This window comes from Solanum pennellii, chromosome 9 (assembly GCF_001406875.1).
Source record: "Solanum pennellii chromosome 9, SPENNV200".
Classification (NCBI taxonomy): Eukaryota; Viridiplantae; Streptophyta; class Magnoliopsida; order Solanales; family Solanaceae; genus Solanum; species Solanum pennellii.
The window spans coordinates 82,823,559-82,837,630 of record NC_028645.1 but is presented as its reverse complement, the minus strand read 5'-3'; the positions used below and the strand labels follow the sequence as shown (position 1 = coordinate 82,837,630).

At 30.6% G+C, this 14,072-nt stretch overlaps 2 protein-coding genes across 3 annotated transcripts; one reads left to right on the top strand and one right to left on the bottom strand.

The window, feature by feature from the left end:
- The first annotated feature begins 2,416 nt into the window (after nucleotides 1–2,416).
- On the top strand, nucleotides 2,417–5,187 carry LOC107030705 (PLASMODESMATA CALLOSE-BINDING PROTEIN 3). The gene is made up of 3 exons (XM_015231973.2): nucleotides 2,417–2,905; nucleotides 3,540–3,573; nucleotides 4,747–5,187. Exons 1-3 carry the CDS (start codon nucleotides 2,593–2,595, stop codon nucleotides 5,009–5,011), a joined length of 612 nt encoding a protein of 203 aa, XP_015087459.1. The 5' UTR covers nucleotides 2,417–2,592; the 3' UTR covers nucleotides 5,012–5,187.
- A 332-nt stretch (nucleotides 5,188–5,519) lies between these two features.
- Nucleotides 5,520–10,883, bottom strand: LOC107029810 (purple acid phosphatase 15). Of its 2 annotated transcripts, XM_015231257.2 has the most exons (8): nucleotides 10,446–10,883; nucleotides 8,935–9,126; nucleotides 8,198–8,531; nucleotides 7,724–7,941; nucleotides 7,352–7,542; nucleotides 6,952–7,236; nucleotides 6,327–6,443; nucleotides 5,520–5,615 (listed from the first exon to the last, which is right to left on the bottom strand). In XM_015231257.2, the coding sequence occupies exons 1-8, from the start codon at nucleotides 10,714–10,716 to the stop codon at nucleotides 5,580–5,582; spliced, it is 1,644 nt and encodes a 547-aa protein (XP_015086743.1). In that variant the 5' UTR covers nucleotides 10,717–10,883; the 3' UTR covers nucleotides 5,520–5,579. The 2 variants fall into 2 exon arrangements, with proteins under 2 accessions (XP_015086743.1, XP_015086742.1); XM_015231256.2 differs by lacking the exon at nucleotides 5,520–5,615 and having other exon boundaries at nucleotides 6,041–6,443.
- Nucleotides 10,884–14,072: the final 3,189 nt, after the last annotated feature.

The following is a 14,072-nucleotide window of genomic DNA, read 5'->3' as shown; positions in this document are numbered from 1 at the left end:
TTCTTACTAATTGTTTTTCATTATGTGAGTATTGTAGTGCCATTTTGAGGAACAAGATTTGGCATGATGACCTTGTAGTTGTTCATCAATTCCGAGGGGGACGCGGGAGAGACTGTTATTGATATTACTAGACTATAAGCTTTGATGATACAGGTATCGTTAAACTATAAGATGTGATAGTAATGGTATCTCTAGACTATAAGCTTCGATAGTATCCAGATCAAGGTCTCTAAGCAATCACTTAGTGGAAAAGAAAGTAATTGAGCGATGACAACCAGGAGGTGGACTTAGCAGCAGCCATCCTCTGAAGAAAGCGTAATAGCTCACTGGTCTAGCTCTATGAAATCGAAAATGTATCAGGGTTCAAGTGATTCACCAAAGCGACGAAACCTTGAAATTTGCTTTTTCAAGTGTCAGTAGTGAAACGTTCTGTCAATCTGGGAAGGTGTTTGGTGAGTCACTAGACTATATCTCAAGTATAGAATTTTTTCAAGAATTTACTTTTTATATGCTTCTTAACATTTGGTATATAATGTGGGATAAGGATAGTAACTTCGAAATAAAATATGAAATAATATTTCATATTTGGCTGAGTCTTAAAATTATTTCATCTCGTTATTTTTATTTGTATTAAAATAATGAGATCAATTATCATATATAGAATTGAGATAATTACTCATATGAGATACTTTTATCTATCACATCCGTAAATTTGTAGATAACTTTAGTAATTAAAAATATGAATCAGTAACTCGTAATAATTATATTTATACATTTATTGATTTGAGGTAAATATGAAATATTAAAAAATATTTACCTGTTGTACCTTGTGGTAACTTTGGTAAGTTCCAAGACAACCCAGGCTGAAATTAAGGAAACCAAAAGAATCTTTAAATTCATTACAAAGACATTCATCAAGATTAAAAAATATATATATATATATTAAAAAAAAGTACTCAAATCTCAAATAAAATAAAAATTAAAGCAAAACCCACAAAAAGAATAAATAAAACAAAAGAAAAAGGAAACAGCTAAAAGAACACATAAAAAAATAAAAAGACAAGAATAACCATCTTCTTGTTACTCATTCTATTCTTGCTTTATGCATTTTGTAGTCAAAATTTACTGACTTTAATTAGCATACAACTCTATTTAACTTCGAACTTCTAATTAAGGATACAAAAATTTCGTCTATTAATTAAGGGTGAATTTTTTTTATCCATTTCAATATAAAATGTAGTGAATCTATTTATTTTTATCTCGATTTATGTAATAATATACAAGAATTTAAATTTATTTATTTCTAATAATAAATATTAGTATTATTCTAAACAAAAATAAGACACATAAATGAAAGAGAAAGAGTATTAATTTGCCATCATTTTTCATTTGATTTTTTCATTGCTTAATGAATTGCATACACTCAATAATTTAGAGTACAATCTATGAGTTCAAATAGCTTATCCAAACTATGCACCGTGGAATGAAATATTTATAAATACATAACTATAAATTCAATGATTATTATACTTTAATTCGAAATTACTACAGAAGCTTATAAATTTTAAATGCTGAAAACGCCTTGACTTTACAAATTCAATTATTACTATCTCTGTCCCTAATTAGTTGTCCACTTTAGAAATGACACACTAAGATAACAATAATTAAATAGTAAAATTATAATTTTACCATTATTAATTATGGTTTCAAAAATGATGAATTAAAACTTGGAAATTTTCAAGAATTTTAAACGAGGGTATAATAGAATTTTTTTTTTATCCTTTCTTGATTTGTCAAAATGAACAAGTAAATAGGGACAAATCAAGAAAGGACAAACTTTTTTTTCCTATTATACCCTCATTTAAACTTCTTGAAAATTTCATAATTTTAATTCTATCATTTTTTGAAACCATATTTACTAAGGATAAGATTTTAATTTTCTCGTATTAATTATTATTATCTTAATATGCGTGTCTTTTATAAAGTGAACAACTAAATAGCGAAAGAGGGAGTATATCGTAACTCAAAAATAATATAGAAACTCATAAACTTTAATTGCCTTACTTAAACCCCCCTCCCCCCCCCCCATTTTTATACATTATACCACAACAAAATCAATTATTATTACTACATCTTACACTATAAAAATTCGTAAACCTAGCTCAAAAATAATATAATGACTCGTAAACTTTAATCGCCTTGATTTACCACCACCCCCTCTGTCTACACTATATCAAAACAAAATCAATTATTATTACTATATCTTACACTATAAAAATGAATAAACTTTAAAAGGAAAAAGGGTCTGATATACATCTTAATTTTGTCATTTAAAGTTGATACCCTCTTATAAGCTTCAACTTTAAATACCGATATCATCTCGACTTAACCCCCCACACCCCATCCCATACTTCACTTGTGGTCCATTTGTCTACCCTAAACCACAACACTCTCTTTTTCCCTTTAACCAAAAAAAAAAACAACTTGTCTCACTCAAATTTCCAACTCTTCAAACCCCACAAACCAAAAAAAAGCAAAAGCAACAAAACCCCATATAATTTCTTGATCTTTTTCCACCCCCCTTCAAAATCCATGGCAAGACCACCACCATTTCACTTGTTATTTATTGTAATGATAATAATTTTTTCATCTTTAAACCATGTTAAAGCAACATGGTGTGTAGCAAGAAGTGATGCAAGTGAAGAATCTTTACAAAATGCTTTAGATTATGCTTGTTTTTCTGGTGCTGATTGTGCACCAATTTTAGAAAATGGACTTTGTTATCTTCCTAATACTATTCAAGCTCATGCTTCTTATGCATTTAATGGATTTTATCAAAGAATGAATAGAGCACCTGGTTCTTGTGACTTTGCTGGCACTGCTACTATTGCTAAAACTGATCCAAGTAATCATTTCTTTCATTAACTTTTCTCTATCTGTACTATTGGAGTCTGATTGGTCGCACTGCTTATTTCTAGTTAGCTGTGATATTTCCAATAATTTTTTATATTCAGAGTTTTGAATTCGAGACTTCTGGTTAAAGGTGGAGTGCTATATTGATTTCGCACACTACTCAATCTTTTATATTTATATTGAAGCTTTGATTATAGGGTCTAATAAGATTTTTTTTTATACTTAAGATTTGAACACGAGACATAATGCGGTGATTGACATTTCAATACGATTATTGTTTGGGTGTACAAGAAAAAAGTTTATTTTTTTTTAAAGAAAATGTTTTGAATTATTTACTATTACTATGAGAGTATGAGTTAAAGTCCCTAGCTTCTTTTTTTTTTATTTAATTAAAGATTTCGATCTTAATGTATTTTGAATACTAGTTGATTATTTTAAAAAAGAAAAGTTTTTTTTAAATGTAGATTATTGAATATGTAAATTTTATTTAGAACACTCGAATAATTTGATCGTCGTACTTTGAATTTATTATATAAAATGAATCGAAAGGAAATATATATTAAATTTTATTTGTTGAGTATTGATTAAGTTTTTTTTTTTTTTATGATTTTTTGTGTTTAATGTAGGTTATGGATCTTGTGTTTATCCAGCATCTCCTAGGTATGAACTTCAACTTTAATTTCTCTCACATTGCTTTTCCTTTTTCTTTTGAGTATAAATATGGTAATTCTTGATAATTTTGTAAAAGTTGTCTTACTAATAGTTTTAAAAAAAAAAAAAAGTGCTTAGGGAATATTGTAGACAGCAAAAATCACTTCTTAGGTTATTATATTTGTTTGCAGATTGGGTTTGTTTCTTTTTTCTTTTTAACTTTGGCTACCAAAAGAATGTTGGATATTCTCTATTCAAAGTGAAATTAAAACAAAATCCTATTTAAGATCAAATAAAAAAATATTTGAAATTTATGATCAAAACGTCTAGTAAGTCTAGTATTTAAGTTCAGATAATAGAGCTATGAAACCACAATAAGTTTTGATAAGAAAAAAAAAGACTATAGCAGTACTCCGTTCATTTCACAATGAATGGTCTAATTTGATTTGTCACGAAATTTAAGGAAAAAAAAAATTATCACGTGATTTTTGAAATGGTGTTTGAAATTATTGTGTACATTATTATCGAATTTAATTTTTTAAAATGGTGTTTTGAAATTATTGTGTATGTTAAAGAATGTGTAATGTCATTATGCATAGGGTATATAGTCTGAGAAAGGCTGCAAAAGCCAGCTATAGGAAATAGTCATCTCGAACAGACCATTTTGATTTTGACAATATAATATAATATAACATTCTTCAGATTCTTCGAAATATTGTTATTTATTTGTACGTGTGTTGTGTCGGATACTTCAAATGTTTCCTGACGACTTGATAATATTTTTGAAAAGTTTGAACAACGACGAATAACATTAGTCATGTTGGATGTTAAAACATAGTTTTGTGTTGCATAAAAATGCATCACAATCAACCGAGCATTATAAGTCGAGAGTTCAGGTAGTCAATTAACAGTTATATTGAATGTCACCACATAGTTTTGTGTTGCATACCAATGCATCACGATCAAAACATAAGTCGAGAGTTCAGGTAGTCAATTAACAGTTATGTTGGATGTTACCACATAGTTTTGTGTTGCATACCAATGCATCACGGTCAACGGAGCATTAGAGTTCAGATAGTCAATTAACGGAATAGGTCAATTAAACGATGACTTTAAATGAAATTCACTTGTTGTGACTTGTGATACACAAAATATATTGTATTGAACTTGATTTATTTGCAGTACTGCTGGTGGCTCTACTACTACTACTCCGAGCACCCCCGGTGGTGGTACTGGAGGGGCAACCACCACGACGCCAATTCTATTTCCACCACCACCACCACCGGGGACTGCTCTTCCTTTGAATAGCAACGGAGGAACGACACCGCGCGGTCCGGGGATTCCAGACTCAGAGACATCTAATGGTTCTTATAACAAGTCAAATTTAGTTCATGTTGCAATTTCTATGCTTCTATTACTTCTTGTTTTTCAACTATTGAAGTTGTAGCCATTCATGTTTAGAAATATAGCCATACTTTTGGTAGTAATTTAAGGCTAGGACATTACAATTTTGGTTAGAAAATTAATTTTTTCATTTTGCTATTATGAAAAGTTTAGCCCTTTTGGGAGTAACATTTTGGTCTTTTAAATCATTAGAACGAAACACGTTATGTGTCAGTTAGATATACGTCACGAGTTTTATAATATATTTGAGTGAAAATGACAAAGTGGTGGGCCCACATGTACCTTGATGTTACATCCCATCAAGATAATATAAGGTAATGTTTCAACAGTGCTAAATCGCTAAATATAGAGAATTTTGTTTACGTCTTTTAGTTTTGAATAAATATAGTGAATTTCACATCTGCTCTTATAGACATAAGTTGATTTCAATCAACCCACGTTACTCTCTTTTGATATAACTTGTTTGTCTTTTAATTCCTGACCTTTCAAAATTTGTTTTGCTAATTTCTGCATAACATCTAGTTATTTCGATCATAACAAATATAGTCATAAAACTTTTAACTCTTTTATTCTTTATGATTAATAAACTGCAAATTGATGAAACATTGTCTCTAATAACGTTTGCCTTTGTTTCCCATCATCTGCTTCTGTTAAGATTTGAAAAAATAATAATTAAAAAGCAGAAAATGAGTTTAATAATAAATAAATTTCAGAAAAATATGATATTCAACCAAATTAATGCATATGAATTGCACAATAACTTTATGATGGTATAAAATAAAAGTATTTTTAAAAAAAAGAATTTATGGAGTCATTTGGTTGCTAATTAACAAGAAAATTATTCATGCATTAAAAATTTAAAATTTGCATAGCTAAATATCATGTGTTATGGCATTTTAGTTGTTTTGTATGTTCTATGTTTTGTTATCTTTTTACAATCCCACATTTTAAAAAAATAGTTTTAGATCAATTACATATTATTTTATTTAAAATAAAAAATAAAATATCTAAATCCTTGTGTTTCTACCATCTGCATAACTCTAACCAGCAACTAAACGATCTAACTGATTAATAAAATGAAAGAGGAAATGTATTTCCATTACATTCATAACAAATCAAATAAAAATTACATGAAATATTAAAATTCAAATATAGTAATCTCTTCCAAAAATATACAACAAATGTGGAATTTCTTAACATTTTTTGTTGTACTAAAAAATATTAGTGTTATCAAATACTATGATTTGTGAATCAAAATTTCCAAAAAGTGGAAATTTTTTTCTCTATATAATTTGGGGTTAGATTAATTTTTTCATCAAATCAAATTTGTAATTTTGTAATAACCAGGGCTTAATTACCTTTGGTTTAATAGGACATTTCTCAGGTTGTCTCACTATGTAAATTATATCTCCAGCTTTATTGTACATATCTTGGTTCCTATGCCATGTCCATAGAGCATGTGTCTCATTTTTCACCTGCAAAAATGTTAACCACAAGAATTAAAATATGCAAGAACTAGAACGGGACGCAAGGTGGTTGTCGCTCAAGCAACAGTGGAAGTAGACTCGGTGAAAAAGTCGTGTGTATCAAAGAAATGGAAGGGGTCTATCTCTTTATCTTGAAAGTCGAACCTATGCATAGCAGGATGAATCACTCGAACAATCTATAATATGACTCTTCAAGACTTCTTTCGTAACCAAGAAATCCCCGAGGGTATGGTGGTACATGGTTCGCCCCTCTACCCTACCTTTCGTTACTCAAATACCAAGCTTTTTGATCACCTAGATAGGATTCAAACTCGTGACGTGTCCCTAACCACTAGACCAAAGTCGTGGGAGCGCATTATTTTGGTTTATAGGCATTTGACAAGTTTTGGCAATTGTCAAACGGTCTATAGAATGAGGTCTCCAAATGATCTTCGGCTACAAAACATAGTCAAACTCAGTATCGAGGTGTGTTATGGTGAAAGAGATGTATATTTACCTCGAGTATTCCATGGCCGAAGCTACTTTCTCTATATGCACTATATTCAGGTTGTTGATCCCAGCAGAAGTTGCCGGCTGCTGGACCTGATGTAAAATTATAGGCACAGAATCCACCCATAAATTTGTCTGGTGTGCTAGATGGTTCAGGACATTTTCCTGGCTCGTCAGCGTGTTCTATCGCCATCTTCTCGCGGTTTCCGCCATCACCGACAGTTATATGGACTGGACCGCAAGGGTCCAGTGTGTAGTTATAGACTCTGTTGGACCTTTCATAGGCATGAACCTGTAGATTTCTTCAATTCATCAGTATCCGACATCTATGTTATTTTGCTGCACCTAAGAAGGGAACAAAGTAGTTTATGTGCTCTTGGATATCGGTACATTAGTCTTGTACTTACATGTCCGTTGAAGACTAAATCGACACCATACTCGTACAACAATTCTTCCATTGCTACCTTCATACATTCAGCTTCTCGATAGTGTGCTGTGTAAGTAGAGTACCAAGGTGGATGCCAAGTGGCAACTAGCCATGGAGTAACTGTCCTATCAACGTTAGCCAGGTCCTTCTCCAACCACATGTATTGATCATCTGTAATCATAAGCTTAGAGAATCATGACACTTTACGAAATTTAGCAGAACGGCAAAGAAGTGAAAACACGATAGATTCCAGCTGATCGATGATTTGAGATAATTTGTCGAAGTTGATTACAAGCGTAACCAAAGGGACAATAGTAACAAAATTGAAGAAAAGGTTGGGTTTGTAGTTTACCTGATTTATTATAGGCGACATATCCCCCAAGCATGATGAAGTGTATGCCTCCCGCATTAAAAGAATAGTATAACGGGGATGATGATCCACTTTCTTTTGATGGGAAAGCAAAGCGAGAACGATATGCTGCAAATGTCTGATTTTCAGCTTGTTCTTCTATCTCATGGTTCCCCTCCAACACCATGATGGGAATTTTGGACACTAACGGTTGCATATATCTATCGTGACAATGTCAGAAACAGAAGCACCAGTTAAACTAGCGAAGTATACATGTTTTCATGCTCTGAAAGGAAATAAAAAAAGCTGGTCGTTTATGAAGATTAGTTAGGGATTATCTCTGTTAAATACTAAACTCTCAGTACAGAAGTTGAACTATCCATTTTGTTCTATGGTAATGAATCACGTATTTTGTTACTTTACTCGAGATGCGTAAAGAAAAATTTTGAATGGGCAAAAATGATTCCAAGTTCTCACCTTCCCCAATAGTCCCACCGAGGTTGATATGTCTCATGTATTGGAGTGTCGGGAAATGAGCATGAATAGCAATCTGAACCAGTTCCATTAGTGAGATACAAGTTAGCATACGTAACATCTCCCACTAATAGAACAAGATCTGGATTGTTTCCCATCAAATGGCTAATTGTAGAAGTGGTATTGTATGTAAGACCAAGGTCCCCTACAATTGCTATTCTCTTCGGATAACTCTTTGGAGACGAAATAGGCATGGTCTTGAAATGATAGATAGTACTCATAGCTGGTATAGAAGGATCTCCACATCGATAATAGTATAATGTGTCTGGTTTCAATCCTGCAGCAGGAAAAAATTGCAGTAAATGACTAAATCAAACATGAGAGACCAATCATTACAGGGAGACTTGCTTTCTGAAATTATTACAATGGTCGAAGCCTAGATAGTGCCAGCTATATGAATTCTCGGTGACAATATTACTTCATCAAAACTCATCTCAGGTCATGTAAAACATAAAAATAGTAATTACAAGTACGAGGTTGTTCATAACAACTCCTACAAAAACATAGGACAGGCCGAGAGGAAGTGCTACACTAAAGAATGGTCTCTTTAAACTCCTTCACAAGTAGAAAATCGGTGAATGGATTTGACAATCTCAGTGACTTTCTGCTGAACACCGAACATATCGCTACGGAAATTTAACTAGACCAGAAAAACAGCTATGAAGTTTCAGCTAGCATACCTGTAAGTTGGACATGGTGTATAATACCAGAAGTGTAGTTCTGAAGTCCTTCAAATGGATAAAGTTGATTATAAATAACGGACTGGCCGATTGCTTTGCGTCTTAAGGAAAATATATGTTTCCCATATTGAACAACACTACCAACTTCACTTGGATCCAATGGTTTAATATTGTAGCCAATTTGATATTCGCCTGCAAATACAGTAAACCACACAATTCTTAAACTCCATCTCAGATCAAGGATGTTAAGGTTCTCTAACCAGTTAGCCAAAGCATATCTCATCTCACACAAATTAAAATTGCACAAACCAGTACCGAATATTTTTCTGTATTATATTCATGGCCAAACAGGACCTCAAAGTTGGCCATGACTAAAAAAAAAAATGTTGAATCTTGTTTCCATTTTATCAACTCAAATTTGATGGCGGATAATTGAATTTAATGTATCTGAGATGGAAGACGTAAAGACAAATATACGTCATCACAAAAAATTTAAACTTTGGACAAACCAACAAAGAAGATATTTTATATCCAATACTGTGCTCATATCAGTGTCAATTAAAAGTTGGATATGAGTCAAAACCAAACAGGGTCTTGTAAGTTCCATATTTATCAACTCAGATTTGTGACTAATAACCGAATTTAACATACATTTTATAGATAAGCATTGGGAAAATGCCACAAAAGACTCCAAAATATTCATTTCTTAAGAACTCTTGTGCCAACGAAACACCATATAGAATTGATACAAGCACTAATTCTTCAAGCTAGAATTTATACTCAAACTAACAACAACAACAACTTAACCCCCGCAGTTCCACAAAGTGGATTCTCGGGAGCACGAGCGAAGCTAGAAGCCACTATGGGGTCAGTCAAACACTGTAGCTTTTACTCAAACAGTGTGTTTGTATAAAGAAACCTATAAAATATATCTAACTATTAAGCATAGAAACCAGTTATTAATACTTGAAGTCATCATTCTAAAATACATAACCTATAAAGTTGAAATCATAATTCCACCTCTACTCGGGAGGGAGGGTCGAGTGTACGCAAACCTTACCCCTACCTCAGAGTTTATCTCCAGTAGACCCTCGGCTCAAGAAAAAACTCCAGATAGTAATGGAAGTACAAGAAACAACAGACACAAAAGTAATACGATAGTCGAAATATAACTCATCATACATAATCTGATTTCCTCTTCTTTCCCCCTATCACTAGCAACAGAACAATACTACAACAATGTAACACGATAATCGAAATACAACAAATAACAGATAGCAACAGAACAATACTACAACAAAGTACTACGATAGTCCAAATAAAAGAAACAACAGAACAATACTACAACAAAGTAATGCAACAGTCCAAATGTAACAAACAGCAGATAGTAACAGAAATGAATGACAAGAAACTAAGAAAACAATACAATAACAACTAGTATGAACCTACAACAATATTCAAAATTCAAAATTTAAAATTCAAACTATAAACAAAAAAGATAACATTTTTACCAGTAATCCAAGAAATCCAAACAGAGTCATAAGTAGCAGAAAGGGAAACAGATATCTGCTCAGGCTCAAATCCTTTAACAGTCCTTTGAACTCTAGGATCAGTGTCTGGCAAATCTACAGCATGTCCCCTAAAACTTTGGTCCAGAGGGACAGTCACTGGCTTAAAAGGTCCATCAAGTGTAGTTAGAATTTGACCTTCATTAACCTCAACAAAGCTAACAAAAACCAAAAACCAAATCAAGATTAACCCCACAACCCCAAAATACTTCATAATCAATCAAGAATTTGCATGCCCCAAATAACCAAATTCCAGGTTTAATACTTCAAGAAACCAAAAAGGGTTCACAGAAACATAGATAAAGATTCAAACTTTATCACTATAACACCAATAAAAATCAAAAGGGGTTATATAACAATAGCTAAAAAATGATGAAACTATAGAATATGCTCTAAAAAAAATTGAAGTTTTTAGACATGAACATATAATATAAATAAAACCGTGGGGAGAAAAATGGAATTTGCTAGAAAAGGTGGGAAAAGGATATTCCTGATTATTTGTTTTATTTTATATACTTATAATAACGAATATTTGACTTATATATATAACGTAATTTTTTAACAAAATATTTTATATTAAATCACCCTTCGTTTAAAATGGCTCCGCTCACGACAGTTGAAAAGAGAAAAAAGTTAGCCATAAATCAATGGATTTTTTTAGTTTCTAACGCCAACTATTGTTATATTATAAACTTTGCAGAGTTTCTCACGCCAAAGGGGCTTGCAGTTATTTGTTGAGGTGATATGTCACATGATTTTATTTTATTAAAATGTCAGATGAAAGATATATCAGAATTATATAAGTAATAATGGGATAAATTTTGTATCGATAGTATAACGATAGATAAAATTAATCTTTTTTTACTTAGTAAAAGTGATCATTTACCCTTTTCGTATGGTGTGTTTAATATAGAGAAACGTTATTGATTTTTTTCAATATTAATTTGGATACAAAATTAAAAAATTTTATCATAAAAAATATAAGTTTCTTTTTACCGAAAATAATAGAAAAATAAGTTTCATGAGTAATATTTTATATGATTTATTTTTCATCCTTCAACACGACTTATTTTCACTTTTATATATAAGTTAATATAAGTTTTTTTCTACTGAAAATAATAGAAAAAAAAATTATGAGTAATATTTTATATGATTTATTTTTCATCCTTCAACACGACTATTTTCACTTTTATATACAAGTTAATATAAGTTACATAACATTTGTCAATATTATATACAAATACATAACATTTGTCAATATTATATACAAATACATTTACAATAATATTTCTACTACTATATGTCTATATCAAACACACAATAAATAAATAAATAAATAAAAACAGTTCTTTTGCATTGTTATATTTGGAGAAAGATAGTGGATGAATATGGTATAATTATTTTCTTTTAATGTATAGTGAGGAAAAATCAAAATAAAGTATTTCAAGATACTCTATTGTATTGTTTCCTCCTAAAAAATTGAGCTTTGTTGTTATCAAGAAATAAAATTAAGAAAAGAGTTTTGTCTACTTTAGAATTTGTTATATTTTGTAATTTAGTGAATACGGAGTTTGCGTAAAGATTTAAAAAGAGCAAATCGAGGCCAATGGATACAAGTTTGAGTAAATCGAGATTAATCGAGCTTTTATATTATTGAACGAGTTTAAATTAAATTTATTAAATTGAAACTGAAATTGAATTAAGCTCAAAATTAATTTATTAATATTTAATTAATTATATAGATATTAGAAACATGACATGTGACTAACGTGTCCTGAATACGAAACACAATATTATAAATTTTTTTATATAAATTTAAATTTAATTAAATTTTATGATGTATATTTAATTCATAATTCGATAAAGTTGACTTTTTTCATTGTTAATGCATTTTTGAGTTAGACATTTTTTTTCTTTTCTCAAGGAATAATCAAAATACCATAAGTATATTCCTAGTCTCTAAGTGGGAAATATCAAATTGGGATCTCTATCATATTTTATTGAAAATAAAAAATGAAGCAATAATTAGTTGGTCAAACTAATCAATATATATAATGCATTCACTTTGCTAAATGGACTCTAGATTAAGCTTGAAGGATTTAGCATTAAAATAATTTGTTTGTATCTTCCTTTCTAATTCGTCTACGTAGCTAAGTACTATTTAATACAATTGATTCTATATGATTTGATTTTTTGGATAAAATAAAAGTTCACATTTCATATATTGTATAATAAGATTGTGATAGTCAGACTTAAAGGCACGCTTTATCAAGTGATTGTTAGAGTTTAGATTATTTGTGTGTCCAAACTCAGCAACACTAAAACAATCTTAAACACCCATCACGAGTGAATGTGTTAGCGTTTTAGGCGAGATAAGATTATGGATGAAGATAATCGAGAAAAAGTGGGAGTGACTCTCGTGATAAATGAGATGAGACGGACAAGACTTAAATGATTTGGACATATATGAAGAGTAGATGCACGGATGCCCCATTGAGGAGATGTGAGAGATTGACAATATGGTGGGCGATGGGTATGAGGAGTGGTATATATACACATAGATCTAAAAGAGAGGTGCTTAGATATTGCATCACACATTCATAGCTTACGAAAAACGTGATATTGAAAGGAGGCTATGAAGCTCGTGATTAGAGTAGAAAATTATTAAGTAGTCGAGTGTTGTTTAATTTTTCACAACAACATTATTATTACTTTTCTGATATCTTGTTGTTCAAATGATTGTTACCTATTCGATTCTTTTGTTTCAATTACTTCACCCTTCTTAAGCTTCATTTACGAAATTATATCAAATATATCGTTATTATCGATGAAGTGATTGAATACGTAAGTTATTTACTCATTCATCGAGTTGGGCCTATAAATTGTCAATTGGTCTAGGCCCATATAATCTCCTCCAACTCTCTCTTCTCCGGCCCATGCAACACGAAACTCCATACGATGTGTTAAAAAATTATTAATATCCAAAATATTAATAAAAATAATAAATAATTAATTATTATTTTATAAAACTATATAATATAATACTTCAAGAAATCAACATCAAAAATTCCAAAGTTGACCTTAAATATTCTAATCCGTTTCATACAAATTCTAATATGTCTAAACGTCATCTACATATAACCACCATTTTCTAATACTTTCTATTACTTTTTTCATTTTCTTGATTTTAATAAATAAAATCACTTGATATTTATCGACGAAAAGTGATGAGTAATAAAACAGTAAAAGTATTTATAACTTAACAAACTAGTAATAGATTATATGGATAAATCATTAAAGTATTTGCTTTTAAATTGAAATTATATACTCGAACAATTGTAAGAAATATGCAAATATTCTTTGTGCTTGCGTTGTCTAAAAATCAGAGCATATATGTTCTTCACTTTAACAGAAGACTAAATAGTAACATATGTCGCTAATCTTATCTGTCAATTCAATATTTAAAAAATATTGGTTCGATAAATAAGATTATGATACGTATATGTCCGTTAGTATAAAGGAAATATATGCTATAGTTTTTGACGACACGAACATCAATGTCCCAAAAAT

What these genes read in the sequence shown, in the direction of transcription:
- LOC107030705 (XM_015231973.2), top strand. Translation starts at nt 2,593, where the DNA reads ATGGCAAGACCACCACCATTTCACTTGTTATTTATTGTAATGATAATA. An exon ending in TATTGCTAAAACTGATCCAA is followed by an intron (nt 2,906 to 3,539) that starts GTAATCATTTCT and finishes TGTTTAATGTAG; the next exon opens with GTTATGGATCTTGTGTTTAT. An exon ending in GTTTATCCAGCATCTCCTAG is followed by an intron (nt 3,574 to 4,746) that starts GTATGAACTTCA and finishes ATTTATTTGCAG; the next exon opens with TACTGCTGGTGGCTCTACTA.
- LOC107029810 (XM_015231256.2), bottom strand. Translation starts at nt 10,716, where the DNA reads ATGAAGTATTTTGGGGTTGTGGGGTTAATCTTGATTTGGTTTTTGGTT. An exon ending in ATTTAGTCTTCAACGGACAT is followed by an intron (nt 7,237 to 7,351) that starts GTAAGTACAAGA and finishes AGAAATCTACAG; the next exon opens with GTTCATGCCTATGAAAGGTC. An exon ending in TCGGCCATGGAATACTCGAG is followed by an intron (nt 6,444 to 6,951) that starts GTAAATATACAT and finishes ACATTTTTGCAG; the next exon opens with GTGAAAAATGAGACACATGC.